The sequence below is a fragment of the Enhydra lutris genome, unplaced genomic scaffold (assembly GCF_002288905.1).
Source record: "Enhydra lutris kenyoni isolate GAN:26980312 unplaced genomic scaffold, ASM228890v2 scaffoldscaffold3, whole genome shotgun sequence".
NCBI lineage: Eukaryota > Metazoa > Chordata > Mammalia > Carnivora > Mustelidae > Enhydra > Enhydra lutris.
The window spans coordinates 21,379,560-21,402,811 of NW_019154087.1; the positions used below are offsets into that span (position 1 = coordinate 21,379,560).

General features: G+C 35.5%; 1 protein-coding gene across 4 annotated transcripts in view; it reads right to left on the bottom strand.

Moving 5' to 3' along the window:
• LOC111153827 (SEC24 homolog B, COPII coat complex component) overlaps positions 1-23,252 on the bottom strand; it is a 90,348-nt gene that overhangs the window by 50,961 nt on the left and 16,135 nt on the right. For all 4 annotated transcript variants that reach the window (XM_022513110.1, XM_022513102.1, XM_022513093.1 and 1 more), the window contains exons 2-3: positions 14,370-15,119; positions 4,518-4,691 (exon numbers count right to left, since the gene is read on the bottom strand). In XM_022513110.1, coding sequence (XP_022368818.1) covers positions 4,518-4,691; positions 14,370-15,119 — 924 coding nt within the window. The remainder of the gene's footprint in view (positions 1-4,517; positions 4,692-14,369; positions 15,120-23,252) is intronic.

Sequence of the window (23,252 nt, forward strand, 5' to 3'; positions counted from 1 at the left end):
GATGCGGGACTCGATCCCAGGAACCCGAGATCATGACCTGAGCCGAAGGCAGCGGCTCAACCCACTGAGCCACCCAGGCGCCCCAGCAATGTAAGTTCTTTTAAAAACAAGTAGAATGTTTTCTAGGATTGACCAATTTTTTCAAGATACACTGGATAAAACTTGTAGATAAAAATTGTACATAATTTCTTTCAGAGTCAATCTGAGATGTTCAATAAAGTATTTTACAACCTATTTTATCATAAAATACAATGATTATAATAATTTCTCACCTTTTATTTTATACAATATTTAATTCTCTCTGCCTCCTTTTAACAACAAAAAAATATTTACTAATGGGAACCTACTATCACTTAATGGTATGTATTTTTTTTTCAATTAATTACATGGAAACATTTTATCATGATGTCTGATGAAATCAACAGTTATTTCTGATTTTTATACTTGATTCCTATTTAAACATTTTAAAAAGTCAAATATCAGAGTTTGATACACACAATGCATATATTTACCATAGGAATATAATGCTTTTCAAGCTAATCCTCACTTCATAAATAGTGTAATATTGGGTACATGTTGCACTGCTTTATTTCAAATTTGGTAATGAAAAACAGCATACTGACTCATTGTCTAGTTTTTATAACTTATTATAAAAAAGGATAAATTTTTTTAAATTTTATTTATTTCTTTGACAGAGACAGATCACAAGTAGGCAGAGAGGCAAGCAGAGAGAGGAGGAAGCAGGCTCTCTGCTGAGCAGAGAGCCCAATGCAGGACTCGATCCCAGGACCCTGAGATCATGACCTGAGCCGAAGGCAGAGGCATTAACCCACTGAGCCACCCAGGCGCCCAAAAAAGGATAAATTAATCACATTAGATCTTTGCTGTTTAAATTTGACTGCTTTTAGTAATTTGGCTTAAAAGATATATGCTATAATTTATTTCTCAATGGAGCTTATGATACTCCTTTGAAACACCAGGAATACATTTCTTTAGATTAAAAAAATGAAATTAGATTTTCTGACAAAGAATAAAATTTGTCCCACTGGTTTGAAAATGAAGACTGCCTTTGCCAATTAGGTTATATGCGATACTACACATAAAACAAATGACCTCTATCACAGCTTCAAGTCTTTGATAAAAATACACTTAAAGGATATGATATTGTACTGGCAACGGTACAATGAAATTCACAATATTCTGAATATTGCTGATTCAGTTAAACAAGTTTTAGGTTTGGATGCAGAAGATCTATACTGATCTTGGCACCTCACTTAGGGAGTTTGTTTTTGGGTAAGACACCTAACCTCTCTAAACTTCAATTTCTTCTTCTATAAAAGGAAGATGAAATATGCTATGCTTGCTTCACCTGATGATCAAGTGAGAAAATCAAAGTTAAAGACACTTTATAAAAAGTAAACTGCTACATGACAGTAATGATGCTACCATCTATCTACAACCTGGAAAATAAAATGGAACAAACAACAATAAAAATTTCTGATATGTAACTCAAAAGGTTAAACATATTAAAAAACTCCAAAGAACAATACTGCTTTAATAAAAGCCTTTCATTACCATTCCTAGCTACTTCACTTGAACAAAGTTTATAACAATTATATGTGTGAAAATAAAAACTATGAATGAAATTTATCTGAAGTTTATCTTATTCTAGCACTCAATCATATACAACTCAGGTACACAAACCTATGGTCGGGGTGGGGGAGAGCCATTCATCTCATCGAAAGATATACTTCCAGTAAAAATGTACTTCCCACTAAAAAATACGCAAACTCATAATGTTTATATGTTGTTTTGACCAACTATATGCTAACAATAATTGTACTGACAGTTTAATCCAGAAGAAAAAATGTTAATGCTTAGATCTTATGGTCATAGACAATAAAGCAAAATGTAAAATTTCAATTTATATAATATTACTATGGCAGAGAAGTATGATAGAATGATAAAAGAGTTTCTAGCTTAAGAGTATATTATATTATTATATTCAGGGAAAACAGTATGACATTAAGGAGAAAAATTTTAAAGAAAGGCTCATTTGGGCCTTTTTTAAAAGGATGATGGCAGGTTCATTCTAGTGGATACAAAGAATAATACAACATCTTTATTTTAAAAGTCAATATACGCATTATGTTGAAAAATTACATGCCTTCAACTATTTAGACTTCTGGTGAAAAATTTTAGATGTCAATCTAAAAAATGTTTAAGTGGTTACAGAGTTTACCCAAAAAGTTTTTAGGAGATATGCAAGCAAAACTTTGCAGCCTCCTGCCTTAAAACCAGTATAAGAATGCTGGGTCCTTCTGAGAATAACTAGGCAAGGATGTCTTTGAAGCCGGGAGAAAAACAGTAATCTCTTTGAAGCATTAATATTTTAGTAGGGATATCAGAACCACAGCATAGCTTATGCAGCCCACACACCACCCAACTACAATAGGCACCATTCACACAAACCACAACTTACACAACACGTAGAGTAGCCCCACCGCACACTGTATGTTGTACATCCAGATCTATCCAAAGGTAAAAAGGCCACTAAGCTAAACCAATCCCTTACTTAAGAAAAAGGAATAATAAAAGCTACAGTTCAAATGTTTCTAGTATTCTCTTTACTGTTACTTATTCAAGGAGCGTCTCTTAGGTACATCAAAAGTTTGTTAGCAATAAGAAAACAATTCAGGCTCACTTTATAGAAAAATAAACAGGTTTGAATTAAAAATCTTTCACTCTTCTACTTAGGCAGTGTAATTTAAAATCTTGGGGAAATCACCTAATCTTTGTGAATCTCACTTTTCTCATCCGTAAAACAGGGATAATATTATAGGATTGCAATGGGAGTTAAATGAGATAATAAATATAAAGTTTCTGGCACATTGTAAATGCTCCATAAATGGTAGCTCCTCTTTTCAAATCTATCCTATTAAATCTATATTAGAGTAAGAAAAGAAAGGAAACATAATTATGATTATTTTGTGGAAATGTGGTTTGCAAAACCATGTAAAATGACACTGTACAATGGTAAGATGCTACTTAAAGTAAAATGGTAAAAAAAGAAAATATAATAGGAAAAAAAATAATAGGAGGAGGAATGTAAAGGGTCAAAATGAGCATAATATTTAAGAAATGGAAAGTAGTCATCAATGTAGAGGAAAGATACCATTCATTTGTTAGGGGTTCAACCTATGCTTATGTTTTTTTCTACTCATGATAAGCAAAACTTTCTTACCAGTCCCTCATTTTAAAGGCAAATGCTTATAAAAAAAAACTAGATTTTATTCCTAATATACCCACTGGCTTGTTGGGAATCAATGGACACTCCAGGGTGCTGCAGTTGGTTTTCCTATAAAGCCAAATAAGAAAATTTATAATGTATAATCCGATCAAATGATAGAAAGTATTCTTGACCACATACTCAACAGATAGCAAGTAGTGAGATCAACCTGAAATGCTTTTTCTGAGTTTCAGAAACATGAGAGAGAGAAAGAGAATTCTTCAAATTCAAGGTGAGAAGCTGCCATAACACAGTAAGTATAGTCCCTAAGATATCACTAATGGTTGCTATGGAAATACAAACTTCCTAGTAATAGTTCAGTTCTCTCTCACGAAATAAAAAATACAGTATTTCAACTGGAAACATCAACAGATTTGGAATTTTAGACAGAAAAAAACCCAAAATAAAAGGCAAAGTAGGGAAAGAGAGTAAAACATAACACATTTTAGTTACCTGTCACTTATTTAACACATGGAGAATATTAAACAAGCAAATGAATACACTGTATTGTTTGTCCATGCTGCAAAGGTATGGCTTACAGTTTCGTTTTCATCCTTCTTATTCCCAAAACTGGGTCAAAAGTTACTTTCATTAATAATAACAAGTAGAGAAATCATCAAATAGGATATGGAGATTCATTAAATAAAAAAATCTTGGATGCTTTATCCTAAAAGAAAACTATAATAACCTTTAAAGAACAGGAAACAAATGTTCCACAATAGAGGGATGGACTGGTAAATTGTAATACACTGAAACGATGAAGTATTAGCCATGAAAATGACTACAACGACTACGTGTGGATATATGAAGAACTGTGTGTAATTTAATAAATGTAAACACAATACACAAAATGGTATGTAAGATATGACTGCGACTATGTAAATAATCATAAACAGACTGGAAGTTAATATATAAAAAGGGAATAGTGTTTGAATTGAGATTATAAATTACATTTCGTCTTATTTTCTATAAATGATGGTTACACAGTTTGACTTTTTAAAAATCACCTCTTTGAGGGGTACCTGGGTGGGTCAGTCAGAAAAGCATGTGACTCTTGATCTGGGGGTCATGATTCAGGCCCCACATTGGATACAGAGATTATAAATAAATAACTTTAAAAATAATAAAATCAGGTTTTTGAATCAGTATGTGTGTGTGTGTGTGTGTGTGTGTGTGTGTGTGTGTGCGTGCGCTCTCTCCACATATACGTAATGCATTTTTTACATACCTTTCTGTTGTAGCAGCTCCGATGGCTGTGTAACTGAGGCTACAGGCTCAACTGTGCGATTTGCAGCTGGAGGTGTTCGTGTTGATGAGGCTCCTGATAAAACAGTGGATACGACTGGGCTGGACTTGAGAGGCTGAACATTTTGCATAACAGGACAAGATAAAGAATCTGTAACTGGAGACAAAAAAGTATTTCACCCACAGCAATCAACTTGAAAATATTAAGATACCAACAAAATATGGTTTATTTGAAGTTCTTGTAGAAACCTCGGTAGGATCACATTTATCTAGTATTATATAGAGAAAATAAGAATGTCCAAAGAAATGATTTCCAGAAAAACTGAAAACTTAAATACCAAATGTTTTAATAATCTTTAACAGCAACTTTCCTAAAACATGTCATAAGCCTCCTTACCTTTTTAAACAAAATGAACCCCGAACAATTTTTCTTTACAATTTTAATGGTCGCTACTATTAATTCATTATTGTACAACATAATGGTATAAGGTGAATAGAGGCTATTTGCTTCTGCAGTATTGCAGTCCATGAATTCCACAAATGTTTCTAGTATCGGCTCAGATCCCCTTTTGTATTATAAACTGTCACATCTTATTTACTGCTACTAATCAGAGACTGTATTTCAAACGTAATCAAGTAAGGACTCAATGGTAACTCTAGGTTGGACGTCTGGAATAAACAAAGTACAGGTGATTCACAGTGGGCCTCTGTGATAGCTCAAACTGCCCGATCTAGACGATAATCTTCAGTCGACCAAGAGCTCATTGAAAAACCCAAGGCAACAGCCTAAGTGTCCACTGATGGGTGAGTGGATAAAAAACACATACATGAATATTATTTAACCACAAAAAAGGAAATCCTGCCACTTGTGACAAAATGGATGGACCTTGAGGATATTGTGCTAAGTAAAGTAAGTTTGAGAAAGACAATAGTACACGATCTCACTTATATGTAGAAAATGTTGGAATTCATAGGAACAGAGTGGAATGTGGAATGGTAGCTTCCAGGGCCTGGCATGGGGGTGGGCTGGAGGGGGAAGGAAAATAGGGAGATGTTGGTCAAAGGGTATAAACTGTAATTATTTTATTGACATATACCCACTGGCATACAATATTATATTAGTTTTGGCTGTACAACATAGTAACTTGACAATTACATAATGCTCACCACAATAAGCATACTTACCATCTGTCACCATAAATTTTTAGGTTTTTTTAAAAGATTTTATTTATTTGAGAGAGAGAAAGAGTGAGTGAGAGAGAGGAGCGTGGGCCAGGGGCGGCGGGGTGTGGGACAGAGGGAAAAGCAGACTTTCTGGGCAGGGAGTGTAAGATGTGGGGCTTGATCCTGGAACTCCAGGATCATGATCTAAGCCGAAGGCATTCGCTTAACCCACTGAGCCACTGAGGCAGACCCATAAATATTTAGTTGAGTAAGTTCTGGGGATCTATGTACAGCATGGTGACTACTGTTAACAATACTGTTTTATAAACTTGGAAGTTGCTAAGACAGTAAATCTTAAATGTTCTCTACATACAGAGAAAAGGTAATTCTGTGAGATGATGGATATATTAACTAACCCTACTGTGGTAATCATTTTCTAATACATATGTGCGTCATATATCAATCATCACTTTGTACCTCTTAAACTTACACAATGTAGTATGTCAATTATATCTCAGAGTTAGGGGAAAAAAACCTATGGCAAAAAACTAGTAGTGAACAGTGAAAATATAATGAACACATGCATATATGTATGTATATATGTGTGCATGTACATTTAAATATGTGTGTGTGCATATATAGAGAGAGAAACTTAGAAGGGCTAAGACTAAAACAAATATAAGAAGGTGGTGATAGAACAAAACATGTTATATGGCTAGCTCAACTGGAAGAGCATGCAACTCTTGATCTTGGGGTCACGAGTTCAAGCCCCACATTGGGGATAGAGACTACTTAAAATAAATAAATAAAAATTAAGGAAAAAAAACCCCAACACATTATATGCTCCACAGTGTACAAATGATAGAAATATAATAGGGAATGGGAAAGAAGGTGGAAGGAGTCTAAATGTGCTATTCATAGTTTTTAGGGAGGACAAACATCATTTTGGGAAACTGAAAACATGGTCACAGTATTCTGCAATTCTTCTCATTAAGAAGTGGAGTCTATTTTCCCTCCCTCTGAATTAGGGCTGACCTTGTGACTGGTTTTAATCAACAGAATGTGGCAGAAGCAACGGTATACAAGTCCCAGAACTCAAATCTCAGGAAACCTTGTAGCTATCCACTCTGCTCTGGAAATGCTGCCCTAAGGTAATCATGTAAGGAAGTTAGTTAAGTGTCAAAAAACCTAGGTATCCCTGTAAACTATCTGCACCAACTGCTGGATACATGAGTGAAGTTCTAAGATCTTCCAACCCAGCCAAGTCTCCAGCTAAATGAAGACCCAATGATGAGTCCAAGAAAAACCAGTAGAAGAACTGTCCAACCAACCCACAGAACTATGGAAAAAAAAAAGTCCTTTTGCTTTAAACCAGAATTAGATAACTGATATAATCATTAAAACGTAACAGAGTGATGAGTATATTTAAGAATACAAAGTGAAAACTAAGAAAGATAAAATCATCTAACATTGGGTGATGGAGAAAAGGGAAGGGGGGTAGAAGACACAGTAAGGATGGGTGAGGTAAAGACCGAACCTCCCATTAAAGGTAACTTTAAAAACTATGTTTTTTCAAAGATTTCTTTTCTTTTTTTTTTTTTGAGAAAGAGTGAGCACGAGTAGGGGGAGGGGCAGAGAGAGAGAAGCAGATTCCCTACTAAGCAGGGGGCCTGATGCAGGCCATCCCCACACCCTGGGATCAAGACCTGAGCTGAAGGCAGCCACTTAACCGACTGAGCCACCCAGGCGCCATAAAAACCATTTTTATAATACTTTCCTAAAATCATCAAAGATCTAACATGCTATTAATAAATTTCTGGGCCAAAATCTGTACAAAATTGAAAACTCAGAGAAATAGCCAACACTCACAGCTGCTTTCACTGTCTGCTACAAAGCTGATTTGCTGTTTTCTGTGTTGAAACAGAAGACACGCGGCAGGGCATACCGGGTGGGGTACCTGATAAGGCATCCCTTACTTCCACTTTGAAGTGAGTGCTCTGCAGGGTTATAGCCTCAGGAGAAGGATAAACCAGGAAACGAATCCTAACAAACACCAGCAGCTTTGGTTCAGAGCATTCAGAGCCCAGTGAGGGTAGAGCTCTGGACTTGAATTAGTGCAATAAGCTGGTAGTACCTAGAGGCACTTGGCATAAGAAAGCAAAAAAAAACCTGTATCAGGAAAAACTCCATCATCCTAGGCCTCAAACTAGTCCCACAATTAATTTTTCAAAAGCAATTCCCAGCACAAAGTCAAAGATAAGTAGTTTAAACAGGGCCCCTCTCTGTTCCAGAACCACTACAGCCAGTCTCTGACATGCTTATAATCCTTCAAAATTCTGCCAGTGCTTCAGGGTGGAGACAAAATATCTTACCCTCGAAACTTCCTAACATGGTTAACAAGGCCTGGAATGATCCTAAGTCCCTAGCCTCATCCTGGCCTGAGTTCTCCTCTGGCTTCACTGGTCGTCTTCCAGTCCCTTGAACTTGCCATGCTCTCTCCCCAGTAAAGAATACACTGACTCCCAGCTTTGTTATCACAAATATTTTTCTTTAATAATTGGTATAGATGAGCTTGTGATACGTATATGCATATGTACATAAATACACATATAAAACCGTAATAAAATACCCATGAACTCAGCATCCAGTTGTGAAAATAAAACCTTTCCAAAACTGCTGACGCTGTCCGCGTACTCCTCACAGAAGTCCTCCCTTCCGAATTGTGCTTATTATTCCCTTGCTTTTGTTTTTAAATAGTTTACCACACAGACAAGTATTCCTAAACATGATTTCTGCTTGTTTTTTTCACTTGGTAATGGTATCACACTACATGCATTCTTCATGACTTCTGCTGTTACATTGCTGGGATTCACTCATGTTAATAAGCGCAGCCCTTGATCATATTTTCACTTCTGTTCAGCACTCCAGTGGAAGGACATTATTTATTCACCCATTCCACTATCATGACTTTTGGGTTTCCACTTTTTGGTTTTACAAAGACAGTGCTGCTATAAATATTCATGAACCTGTCCCTGGAGCAGATATGCATGTTTCTCTAGGGCGGAGCTTCTCAAGGTGTGTACCCCCCTCAGGTAGCTGTAGGTGTGAAGCAAGTGGCTCAGAATCCCCCTGGGGAAATAAGGTCTTTTGGCCTAAAGAGCAGACTAGTCCTTTTTGCCCAGTATTCCAAGCAAATGTCACCATGTCCTGTAAGTGCTACACATCTCAAAACATGTGGTGCTCTAGAGCCTTCCTATTAAGTGTGGTACCTAGGCTACCAACAGCTCTTGCAGACATGTGATAAAAATGTAGTCTCTTGGGGCGCCTGGGTGGCTCAGTGGGTTGAGCCGCTGCCTTCGGCCCAGGTCATGATCTCGGGGTCCTGGGATCGAGCCCCGCATCGGGCTCTCTGCTCAGCGGGGAGCCTGCTTCCTCCTCTCTCTCTCTGCCTGCCTCTCTGCCTCCTTGTGATCTCTCTCTGTCAAATAAATAAATAAAATCTTTAAAAAAAAAAAAATGTAGTCTTTTAGGCCATGCCATACGAGACTTGGTAAGAAGCATTTTAATACAAATCTGGGTGACTCATGCACCACATTATAGAAGTGGAATAGCTGCATTTTAGGGCATGGCCATCTTCAATTCCAGTAATGCCAAATTTTCCTAAAATATTGAAGCCATAAATCTTCCTAACAACAAGAATGTCTAAGAGTTCTGTTATTCCACATCCTTGCCAATGGTGTGGTCAGGCTCTCAAATTTTTACCATTCTGCTGCTAAGTATAAAAAGATATCCCACTCTAGTTTTAATTTTCTTTTCCTGATTATTATAAGGTTGAGTATGTTTTCATTTGATCTTCTGTTTTTTTCTTGGGTTGTTGCTCTCTTCCTTATTAATTTTATATATTATGTGTGTATTCTGGATAAATACTGTATTTTTTTCTCCCAGTTTATGCCTTGTCTTTTTGTCTTCTTCATGTCCTTCAATGAAGAAAAGTTCTTAATTCAAAAATTAGTCAAATTGAGCATGCTTACTCTTTAAAACTATAATTTACTGTGTTGTCTTTAAGAAACCCTTCTCTACAAGTTTCTAGAGGTAGTCTTTCATACATTTGCTAAAAAGTTTCTTAAATTTTGCCTCGTACATTTAAATATTTATTTTGCCTGCAATTTACTTCATACATGAAGAATTTATTCTTCAGACTGAGGCTGAAATATCAGGGAACACTGAGAATTTATTTTGCTTTTCCTCAGGCATATCAGTACCTCAAGACAACAGTTACAACATTAACTTACCAGTAACTAGATACTATATGCCACGTATATTGTGGATTTTTTTTTCTTTTTTAAGGATTTTATTTATTTATCTGACAAACAGCACAAGCAGGCAGAGGGAGAGGGAGAAGCAGACTCTTCACCGAGCAGGGAGCTGGATGCAGGCCTCAATCCCAGGACCCTGGGATCATGACCTGAGCCAAAGGCAGCCGCTTAACTGACTGAGCCACTCACGTGCCCCTATATTGTGGATTTTTATACAGAATTATATAGAAGTTTATTATTATTATTTCTATAAGTACTTTTTAAAAAAATGCTTCTTGTTTTATAAAATTGCACACAGTAAAACACCATTAGAAATACTATTTCATAATATTAATATGTGATTCTCCAGGGGAAAAAAGTAAAAATAATTTTAATGAATATAATATTTTCTGGCAAAACTCTACTTCTTAGCCAAGATTTATCTTGCTAATTTTTAAAATTATATACTTTTCAAAACAAAGGGATAGTAAAAATTTAAGAAAATGATTTTAAATGATGTTCCAATACTCATCTTGCTATCAAAGATGGGTATCTTTATATCCCAAAGTTACATACTCAACTAACTTTATCTCAAACTAGGAAAAACTTTTTAAACCTTCAGAGATTTAACTACAGTAACAGTCCTAACGAAATGACACTTTTTACACGGCAGCCAAAACTTCACCCTATGTTAACAAACAAAGCACCCCAGACATACATACTTGGGATAGAACTTTTATTAAAAAATCTGAAGTTCTAGTGCTGAAATATACTGCTGAAATATACTCTTATAAAATAGAGAGGCAAGTGAGATAACATTTAAAGTTCTCTTTTATTCCAATGTTTCTGAAAATGAACTCAATGACTGCCTAAAAATAGTAGCATGTATGCAGCCAACATGTTTTTGGTAATCATTTAACTCATGTTCATGCTTTTGGATCTCCAACACTTTATGAATTGTTTAAGAACTTTTGTTACACCTGAAAATGTAATTAGTATAATCAAGTAATAAAAAAGTACAATCATTTTTGTTAATTACTCGATGGTTGAATTTCACCTGAAAGTATGTTTAATAGCTAAGATAATTATTCTAATGTGCCAATATTATGTAAAGGCATCCAAGGCAAATAAAAGTTGTCTTTCTTTCTAGAAAATTTAAATCAATATTTCCATGGTTGTCAAACCTTGTACCTAGGCACCCAAGTCACCCTGGCAAAAATTCATAGGGTTCCAAAGGTTTTTTTTTTTCAATGAATTAAGTTTATTACATTCCAATATACCACATTTATGTACTAAGATTAAGTGGGTTTTTAGTAAAAGTATCATAAATTAACCAAAAAATTAAAAATTTCAATAGTTTCATGTATTTAGCATATCATACAAAACAGTTCCTTGCTATTTAATGGTTCACTTAAGTATGTATGTGTATGCTTATGATACTTCTAACAGAGAACACTTGTACATGCGTAGAGAATTTTGGGAAGGATACACAAAAAATTGTTAATTGTGGCTATCTCTGAAAATTAGTGGCCAAAATTTCTAGTGGTAGGAACCATTTACTTTCCATTTTATCTATTTCTTTGAACTCTTTCTATGTATATTCATTATTTTTTCATTATAAAAAACTACCAAGGGATGTTTTAAATTTCTAAGAGAAACACAGTGATATCTACCAAATACCTTATGAACTATTATTACTAAGTTGCATAGAACATCATGAAAAATAATATTGATAAACATCGGCTCAATGAGAAAATCTGGGAACTTCTATAATATTTCAAAGTAGGTTTTAAAAGTAACTTCTTCATTTCTTTTGAAATATGAAAAACAAGTGTCAAATTAACCTGATATATCTGTCAATCTCCAAAATATAATTAAAAAGTAACTTACCAAACTAAAGGCAAAAAACCCCCTATTTAACATCAATTAATTTCTAAAATCATATTTATTATGGCTTTCACAGTATAGTACTAAGATTAAAAGAATGGAAATATACCCCATCTCTCTATATGAAGAACTAATTACTAGTTATTCAAATAGAAGGTAATTTTGTAATTATTTGTATTCTTTATTCAATATTTTTTTCAGGGATAGTGTTTCCCAGTTAGGTATTCTGTTCATTAGCCAAGTGACCCCATATTTCCCTGATCCTTTATCTCAGGATAATTTGTTCCATCCAGGATTCCATTCCCATCTCAGAAATAAGATAGGAATTACGTATATTTCTTTCTTTTTTTTTTTTGTCCCAAAAGTCACAAAATCCTTAAGTCACAGAGACCTTAGGATAAGCTGATCTGTAAACAGACTGCTGAAAGAAGAGAGGAAAAAAAAACAGAATTTCTAGAGGACAGAAAGCCCTGACTCTGAGAAGGGAAGGCTGAGAGTCAAAGAAACTGAGCTCCAGGACAAACTTGGGTTTCTAATATTAATGACCACAAGCAGGCAACCCAACTTGGATAGCTTTCCTCATTTGTTTAAAAAACAAACAAACAAAAAAACTGACCTTTTTTACTAGGCATCATGACAAGATCAAGTCAGAAATACAGATTCCCAAGACGAGCCTGGAGAATGAGATTCTATTCTAGCTCAGTAAGTAAGGTTGAAGATCACAATCTGTACACAGCCACATTTGGGAACTGTGACAGATGCTTTAGGTTGATTCACCCAAGACCCAGTCAATGCCAACCCCCTTCTTTCCTACCCGCATCTACCGTGAAGGCTACAAAGGTAAGTATTCATTTTCTAACCTTCCCTAAAATAAGGGATTCTCGCTCTCTCTCTCTCTTTTTTTTTTTAAAGATTTTATTTATTTGACAAAGATCACAAGTAGACAGAGAGGCAGGCAGGGAGAGTGAGGGGAGGAAGCAGGCTTCCCGCCGAGCAGAGAGCCTGAGGCAGGGCTCGATCCCAAGACCCTGAGATCCTGACCTAAGCCGAAGGCAGAGGCTTAACCCATTGAGCCACCCAGGCGCCCCAAGGGATTCTCTTTTAAAACAGCTATGGCATTGGGGAGGGTATGTGCTATGGTGAGTGCTGTGAAGTGTGTAAACCTGGCGATTCACAGACCTGTACCTCTGGGGATTAAAATATATTATATGTTTATTAAAAGTAAAATAAAATTAAAAAAAAAAAAAAAAAAAAAAAAACAGCTACGGCAAATGATAGGGAAAGTCTGCCAGTGCCATCACCCCATCTTCTTTCCTTTCCCTTCTTCCTGCTTTTAACTCTGACTTGATGTCTACAGGTACAGAAGTTTCTGGAAACCAACATGCAAAGAATGGTAGACCAGGGAGAGAAAAGACACAGAGGACGTCTGGATCCACTACATTTACCGAGACTTCTTGTTATGTGAGAAAAATACCACCTTTTTTGTTTAAACCACTATTAGTTGATTGCAGCCAAAAGGGTTTCTAAATAACAGCAATGAAAGAATAGATGATCTCAAATATATTCAGATACAATATTCCGAAGTTCTAATTTTAAATAATCTAACTGTCCAGGGAAGGATGCTTTTCAATGGCATCCTTGACTTAGGGCTATTTGGACTCTGATACAGAATTTAAAGGCAACATTCAGAAAACTACCACAGCTTCACCAGTTCCCATTCTTTACATACATTTTCATTCAGTTCAAGAGGGTATGTTGTTAAGTTCAAGCTTACAAGCTGAATTAAAATGAGTACATGATATGGAAAGCCCACACTAAAAAGACCACATAATTTTTAAACTAATAAATTTAACTACATGTTGGTTTAAGAAGGTCAGAAAGATTAACTACAAGACTATTCTTCAAGTATCTTTCTTCATCTTCCCCAGCCTCCATCCTAATTTACCAATTTGGAAAGAGGAAACATAAGCTTTAGTATGTATTCCTACATATTATATACATATATATTATCTTCTGTGAGCATCATTAATAGGGGCTCACTTAGAGAAACCACGGTGGTATTCTATATATAGTGAGTAGGCTGGAATAGTAACTGTCCTAAGGTTGAAAAATATAAAAAAGAAAGTAGTGGCTAACAAAGCATATGCCCAAACGGACCCTCCTATTTTGCCCTTGACCTAACTCATACTAAGGACAACTACTGCAGAGGCATAAAATTTATCAATAAATATCGACTAAGATCCAGTCATGATAAGGAACATAACTATGCACAGTTGGTGGTTGGGTGGCTAACTGAATAGGGCAAGGGGAAGGGTTCAGGGAGATGTTGCTAAAACACCACAATAAATAAAGCAAATAAACTACAAAGGTGAGCTAATTTCCACTTTTTCTATTAGGCATTATCATCTTAAATCTTCATGCAAATAAAAACCTGATTGGAAATGCAATGATTTTCAGGCATGCTTTGGTGAACTTTCCATTCAACCTACCAGTATTTGTTGGGTTGCTGTTGGCTGTTGCCAGGGAGCCAGTGTGGTTTCGGACGATATTATGCTGGGTTGATGGAAGGCCTGAAGCTGACCACGAGAGAGTACTGCATCCTGAAAGACTCTGGGGCTGGTGGTACTGGTGTGATGGAGGAGGTGGAAGTGGTGAGGGATGACTGATGGCTGTACTATGACCAGAAAATGAATTCTCTCTGAGTGGCCTGACCGTTGGAGCATTCTGTGAGGTAAACATTTGTTGCCCATATGGATCACCGGCAGGCAGAGAGGGATATGAAACACTAGGATATGCAGCAGTAGAAACAGTTGACATAGCATAGTGAGCACAGGTAGAGGGAAATCCCTGAGAAGCAACAGAAGAGTTGGCAGAGTACACGGCTGGGCTACTGTAGTGATTCACAAAATGGGAGTACCGCTGGGCGGCACTAGTATGCAAATGCAATGTTGGTGATGCGGCACCCTGGAAAGATCCCGGAGTGGATCCCACTATATGAGGTGCAGGAGGACCCCTGCCATACATGTGCTGTGCTCCTGGTTGTTGATTTGCTGTATTAGGAGTCACCACATTTTGTGTCGGTACCGTATAGAGACCAGAGTAGTAATCACCACACTGGCTATCCAACGGCAATGAGGTCATCTTCCCAGGTCCTTGAGGATAATGTCCTGAGGGAGCAATGTAGTTTTGAGGATGCACTCCATACCCTGATGGAACCTGCATTTGATTCTGTGCTGGACCTGAAAAAGAAGAGCAAACACAGGAATTGGCAAGGAGATAACTAATTTTTAAGCAATGTTCCCATGAAATGTCCCCCTAATTAATTTACTTCTCCAATAGTCACAAAAGATAATACTGTTATAGACCCACTGTGGTAGCCAGCCTCCAAGATGGCCCCCAGTGATACCTACATCCTGGTATTTATACACTTGTATATGAATTCACACTGTCCCACAATATACCAAGACTGATTTGCAGGACCAAAACCATGTCGGAGAGGTAATGATGTATCACTTTCAAGATTAGCCTGATCTTGGGTGCTGGTTTCCCTCTCTTAGATCACTCAGTTTGAACAATGCTGCCAAGTTGTGACGAGCCCTATGGAAAAATCCATGACGTAAGGAACTGAACGCTGCGGCCAATAGCCAAAGAGAAACTGGGGCCTGCACCAACCCCATCAGTGAACTTCGGAGCAGATTCTTCATACCCAGAAGAGTCTTGAGAAAACTATAGCCCCAGCTGACAGCTTGACTACAATCTAATGACATCCAAAGTCAGAACCACCCAGCAAGTTTGCTCCCAAGTTTATGTCCCTCAGAAACTCTGAGATCAAATATTTGCTATTTGAGCCACTAAATTTGGGGGTATTTTGTTATGCAACAATAGATAACTATTATACCCAGTATAGACAGTGCAAACCTTTTTTATTAGCTTCTTTTAAACTATAAAAGTAACAATATACCCATTGTAAAAAAAAAAAATTCAAATAATGAAGAATACAAAGTAAAAAGTACAATTCCCCCTCTTTCCCTGGTAGCTAATATCCTTCTTTCCACATGTATCTATTACTTAATGGCTTTTTTATACCCTTCATGACACAGTTCCACAACCTGCTTTTCTTTTACTTAATGTGTCCTGAATATCCTTCTATTAGCATATATAAATCTTCACTATTCTTCTAAAAATCTACACAGTATTTCATTAGAAATGTACCATTATTTACTAAATCTCCTTTGATGAATATTTATTTCAGGGACTGAACTAATTTACATTTATGAGGTCAACCACTGTAATGAATCCATAGGATAAGCTCCTAGAAGTGAAACGGGGAGTTCAAAGGCATTGTGCTTTTAAGATTGACAATTACTGTCAAATCTCTCTTCAGAAGTCTATCAATTCATACCTCCTATGAATAATGCTTAGGAGTGCCTCATCGTCCCAACATTGAGTAACATTTCAATCTTTGCCAATCTGATAGGAGAGAAACATTTCAGGTTGCAGTACTTAACTGAGTAATGCTGAGACTCTTTCCAGATATTTCTTAGCTACTTAGGTGTCTTCTCTGTTATTTGCCCTTTTCTCACAGTCTTGTGCTTTCCATAATGATTTATAAATGTTCTTGTATATTAAAAAATTTAACCTTAAATTATTATTATGTACTACACGTATTTTCCATCAGGTTACTATTTTTTGACCTCGTTCATTTTAAAATCATACTTAAAGAGCCTTCCCTTTTCTAATGTTATATAAATATATACTCATTTTCCTCTAATGCTTTTAATACTTCCACTGACATACATATTTATTTCCTTGATCACTACAGAACGTATTTTTATCAATACCATTCAAATTAACATTAACCTTGGTATTACTTTTGTTAATATTATAAATATCATTAAACATATTACATTATGTGCCACTCACTGTCCTTCGAAGCAAATGTATCATTATACCCACTTTACAAGTTAGGTAAATGAGGCACAGAAGTTAAGTCCTATATTTACTTATTTATTTTATTATTTTTTTTAAAGATTTTACTTACTTATTTGACAGAGACACAGCAAGAGAGGGAACACAAGCAGGGGGAGTGGGAGAGAGAGAAGCAGTCTTCCAGCTGAGCAGGGAGCCCGACTCGGGGCTTGATCCCAGAACCCTGGGATCATGACTGGAGCCAAAGTCAGATGTTTAATGACTGAGCTGCCCAGGTGCACCCTAAGTTAAGTCCTTTAATACAGTCACATGCTTAGGAAGTAATAGAACCAAGATAAATCAAGTAACCTGGCCCAAATCCATGCTTTTAAACAATGACCTCCCACCCACGCTATACTAAAGTCTGGCTGGCTTTCCTTATCCCAGCAAATGGTTAATTGTCCCTAACAATGGAATTCCAGTCTTGGTTCCAACGAAGGGCAAACTTTATCCTCGAATCTAATTTTCTATGTCTATGGAAGGAAATCATTATCTGTACCATACCTCAAATGAAAAGACAACAAAAAAAATATTCACAAGCTGTTTCAAGTTCACTGACAGAAAGGAAGTGCCACTTCCTTTGCTATAATAATGTATTAAAATAGAAATAATGTATTAAAATATAATATAATAATGTATTAAGTTATGTAATAATGTATTAATAACAATGTATTGATAATAATGTATTAAATAATAATGTAATAATAATGTATTAAATAATAATAATGTATTAAATATAGAAACATAATATATATTGCCATAATATATAATATTGCTATAATAATGTATTAAATATGCTATAATAATGTATTAAAAATAGAAAGCATAAAAATATAAAAATACTTGTTATAAAAGATATATGAATAAAGCTTATGTTTCCTTATTGTGTTTTCAATTTCTACTCAATAATGTAGTGGCACCTTAAGTTTGGTCACATAAATACATATTCTATGGCAGAAAAAAAGATAACTTATGTAATCAAACCATAAGGAAAAAATAATATCCATACTTATTATAATTCCAAGAAGTATACAAAGAACCCAAACTCGATAACGCTGTTTTACTAGGTGTATAATTTACTTTTCTTACAGGATATTTTACATGGTCATAGTTCACCTGAAAGAATTTATTTACTTAAAAGGAAAAGAGTCAATAGGAATCTTTCATTAACATGCCAAAAAAAAAAAAAGAAAAGAAAAGAAAAAAAGAAATGTTCTCCCTCCCTTCTTTCCTTAAATACAGAAAGATGGTTTGCTACTCTTGACTTCAGTCTCAGAAAACTCTACACTGGTAAGACTTAATTAGTGAAGAGAAGAGCCAAGTAGAATTAGACAAATCTATTTAAGTATCTATCCACTTAATAAATACTGTGGCTCATCCATGCTACATGATCTGAAAACAGGGAAATAACCATCAGTATGTCCAACCTACTCAAACATCATTCTTCTAAAACTAACAGGAATGTTGTAACTAGATGCTAGAATTTATCAGAAGTGAACTACCACCAGAGAACTTTTTAACTTCCCAGTCCATCAAAGAAAGTGCTTACTTCAGGGGAATGTGAAGGTGTACAGAGCTAACAATATGTCAATGCTCACCATTCCTTATTCTATATCAAGATCTAAATGTTCTAACTGTATGAAAAGTATACAAAAATAATTTGGTCAAAATGATAAATGAATCAAGATTTCTTTGGAAGAAAAATATTTCCTTTCAAATATTTTAAATCAACTTTCAAAAGCTTCTATTTAAAAAAAAATAAACATAAGGATCAGCTTAAATGAAAAGAAAATGGTATCTAGGACATGTAAAAATATTTTTAAAAATTTTGTCTTACTGTGACCTAACAAGCAACACATTTTCTTCAACTTTAAAATGTATTCGGTAACTCTCCTAATTTTATTATAATACCAAAACTAATATTAAAGTTTTATTTCTTCTGCATATACTAAAACCAAGCCTGGCAAATATTATAAATACATAAGTCATATAAACCTATGCTCTTTTATTTTTAACACAATCTATAAATCATGGACATTTCATTAATATTAGCAGTTTCATTTGCCTGTATTTCCTATAATTCCCTCAGTAACTGTGGCAGTTTTAAAACATGGTCTCCAAATTCTTTGATACTGTGGGGACTAAAGGGTGAAATCTGTCTACTTCCCCTGAATTTGTGCAGGCTTATCACAGCTCCACCAAGAAAGACTGGCAGAAGCAAAGCTATGTGATTTCCCTGCTTGGTCAGAGAAAATTCAGTTTCTGTGTTTGATGGAACATTTGCATGTGGATCCCTGAGCAGCTAGATATGTAGGAAGTCCAATTATTCCACAGCTACCATGGTTTGGGGAAGTCAAACCACATGGAGAGGTGACGTCACCTTTAGGCACTCAGGTCTGAAGTTTGGAGACGTTGAGCCATTAGCCATCAAAACACCTCTGAGTCTGCGAAGCTGAGGCCCTAGACATCTCAGAACAGAGAAAAGCCATCTTGGTACTGCCCTGTGCAAATTCCTGATCAACAGAATCTGTGAGCATAATAAAATACTTGTTTTCAACTATAAAATTTTGGAATAATTTATTATGTAGCAATAGTAACTGAAAGCAGTAACTACTTTTTTTTAAAAGTTAGAATCCAGGGACACCTAGGTGGCTCAGTCACTTAAGTGCCTGCCTTTGGCTCAGGTCATGATCCCAGGGTCCTGGAATCAAGTCCTGCATTGGGCTCCTTGCTCAGCAGGGAGTTTGCTTCTCCCTCTGCCTGCCACTCCCCCTAATTGTGTACTCTCTCTCTCTCTGACAAATAAAATCTTTTTTTTAAAAAAAGGTTCAGATTCCAGATTCTAAAACTGAAAAACATCCACCTTTACCTAACATAAAAATGCATTATATTCTTAAAACTCCAGACATCATAGTTTCAGTAAGTCTTACATAAGAAAGTATTATCTTCAAATAAGTTAAACATAGTATGTGTACGTATGTAGAGAATGCACTAAGTTATTCTATTCTATTAGAAAAATAGTTCCTTCCTAGAATATATTACTTGGGAGCTATAAAGCATAAAGAAAATATTAAAAAATTGAATCAGGTACACTAGGAAAGAATGAAAGGAAAAAAAACAACTAAGTGCTGAAAACTGGATCTATCACAAGAGGTAAAAACACCTGGAATCATACACATGTGCTATAGACCTGCACTATCCAATATGGCAGCCACCAGTGACACGGGGCTATTATGTACTAGAATATAGCTAATCTGAATTGAGCGAAAAAACTAAGATATCTCAGTAATTTTTAAATATTGAATACATGTTAAAATGATGTTTTATATATTGTGATAATTGGATAAATCAAAATTGATTTTACTTCTTTTTGCTATCTAAAATTACCTGTGTAAGCTATTAAGTTCCTACTGAATATAACTATTAAGACAGAAAAATATAAACAGAAAGGAGAATATCAGTGTGTATAAAATGATTTCAACCTAGGCCTAAACATTAAGTTGGACATTAGTAGAAACATTAATTATAAAAAGTATTTGGAGGTACTACTAAATTTCATTAATGCTACTGATTTTTTTATTATGTTCAATTAGCCACCATACAGTACATCATTAGTTTTTGATGTAGTGTTCAATAATTCACTAGTTAATGATACTGAGTTCTTTGAAAAAAAAAAAAAAGAAAAGAAAAGAAAAAAGAAAAAGAACTGGCTTTCTGGGATAATTTAGATGCACATATTTTTTTGGATTAAAAATGGTTCTGGGGCGCCTGGGTGCCTCGGTTTGGTTAACCAACTGCCTTCAGCTCAGGTCATGGTTCCAGAGTCCTGGGATCGAGTCCCGCATCAGGCTCCCAACTCCACGGGGAGTCAGCTTCTCCTTCTGACCTTCTCTGTTCTCATGCTTTCTCTCACTCTCTCTCTCAAATAAATAAAATCTTTAAAAAAAAAAAAAAGTGGTTCTGCAGGGGTACCTGCAGGCTCAGTTGGTTAATCATCTGCCTTTGGCTCAGGTCATGATCCCAGCATTCTGGGATCAAGTCCCATGTTAGGCTCCCTACTCTGCAGGGAGCCTGCTTCTTCTGCCTCTCCCCTCACTCGTTCTCTCAATCTCTCTTTCTCTCCGTCTCAAATAAATAAAATCTTAAAAAAAAAGCAAAATGGCTCTGCAGCGTATTAGACTGCTGGTATTTTAATACTTCTAAAATAGAGACAAAGGCTGTGGAGGAAAGGATAAACTAGTTACATATGTGGATAGTCAAATTTTTGAAAAATAACCCTAGAAAAGTGTTTTTCTAACTACAAATGCTACATATAGTCATTGCAAAAAGAGGTACAGGAAATTATTAAATAAAAACCATCCATAAACTTACCACCTGAGATAACTACTATCAATAACCCAGTAATTTCTTCTTGGATTTATCTAATTTAAACAAAAGTAGAATTATAATTTACATTTTTAAATTATTTGTTTATGTAGCCTGACTTGAATATCTTTTCATCATGATTTTTAAATGTCTGAATAATAACCATTATATAAATTTACCATATTTTAATCACTTTTCTATTTATCACCATTTAGGTTATTTTCCATTTTTTAAAAAAAACATTAACCTACACAATGATAAATACATTTGTAGGTAAGTCTGTGTGTTCATTCATTTTACTTCCCTGAAACTTATTTCTTGTCAGTTACAATTGTTGGGTCAAATCCCTAGCTGGCAGCTTAACTAACTGTATAGACAAAGTAGAGACACTGAGATGTTCAGTAAAAAAAAAATCAGGCAGAGACCAGATTCAAAGTGAATCATTTTCATTCAAAATGAAAACTATTTTGAAAATGAAATCAAATGAAAATGAAAATCAAAATAAAGCTGAAATAATTATGTTAGATGGCTTCAACAGTATGACAGAAGAAAAAATCAATGAACCTGAAGAATAATCAATAAAATGATCTAATTTTGGGGTGCTGGGTGGCTCAGTTGTTCAATGTCTGCCTTCGGCTCAAGACATGATCCCAGGGTCCTGGGATAGAGCTCTGCATCCGGTTCCCTGCTTGGCAAGAAGCCTGTTTCTCCCTCTCCCACTCTCCCTGCTTGTGTTCCCTCTCTCGCTGTGTCTCTCTCTGTCAAATAAACAAAATCTTTAATTTTAAAAAAATGATCTAATTTTGGGGCACCTGCTGGCTCAGTCAGTAGACCACACGACTCTTGATCTTGGGGTTATGAGTTCAAGCACTACGTTGGATGTAGAGCTTACTTCAAAATGAATAATTAATAAATAAAATGATCTAATTAAAAAAGTAGAGAAGACTGAAGGAAAATAAAATTTTAGAAACCGGGGGAAGCAGTCTAACATTTATGTAATGAATAAGGGTAGTAGGTTGAACAGCAGCCTCCCAAAAGATACATCCACATCCTAATCCCCAGAATGGGTAAAAATGCTTTTATATGGGAAAGGACCAATATTATCTTTTATGACAGAAAACACACAACTAAGTTAAGGATCGTGAGATTATCTGAGTGGGTCCTAAATGCCATTACATATATCTCTGTAAGATGCACATAAAGAGAAGACATACACATCAAAGAAAAGGCAATGAGAGGATAAAGCAGATTGATGTGGCCAAAATATAGGGAATGCCAACAGCCAACCAAAAGCTGGAAGAGGCAAAAAAAAGATTCTCCCTTAAAGAGAGAATGTGGCCCTGCCAAACACCTTAACTGTAGACTTCTAGTCTCCAGAACCAGAAGAGAATAAATTTCTGTTGTTTTAGGCTACCCAGTTTGTAGTACTTTGTTACAGCCGACCTAGGAAATGCATACAGTAAGGATATAGAACAGCAATTCTCAAAAAATGGTAATACTGGAGACTCCTGGGGGATCCACAGGTAAAAACTACTTTCATAACAATATTAAAATATCTGCCTTCTTCACTGTGGTGACATTTGTACTAATGGCACAAAAGCAATGACGGGTAACACGCTGGTCCTGTGGCATAAACTGAAGCAATGGCACTAAGCAACACTAGTAATTACCATATTCTTCACTACCACACACTCACAGTAAGAAAATAAAAGCCACTCCCCTACTCAATAAAGTTCAGGATTTACCACGTACTTTAGTAAGGCAAGAAAAAGAAATAAATGGCACACAGACTATTAAAGAATAAAACGATATTTACAGAATGACAGGATTTTAAAAAAAAGAGAAAAACACACAAAAGAAAAGCCTGGAACTAATAAGTGAGTTTATCAAAGTCACAAGACAGAAGATCGGTATGTAAGAGTCAAATGCACTTCTCACACTAAATAATGAACAAACAGGATTCACAATTTTTTAAAAACAGTACTATTTATAGTATCACAAGAAAGTACTTAAAATATAAATTTAATGAAATATGTGAA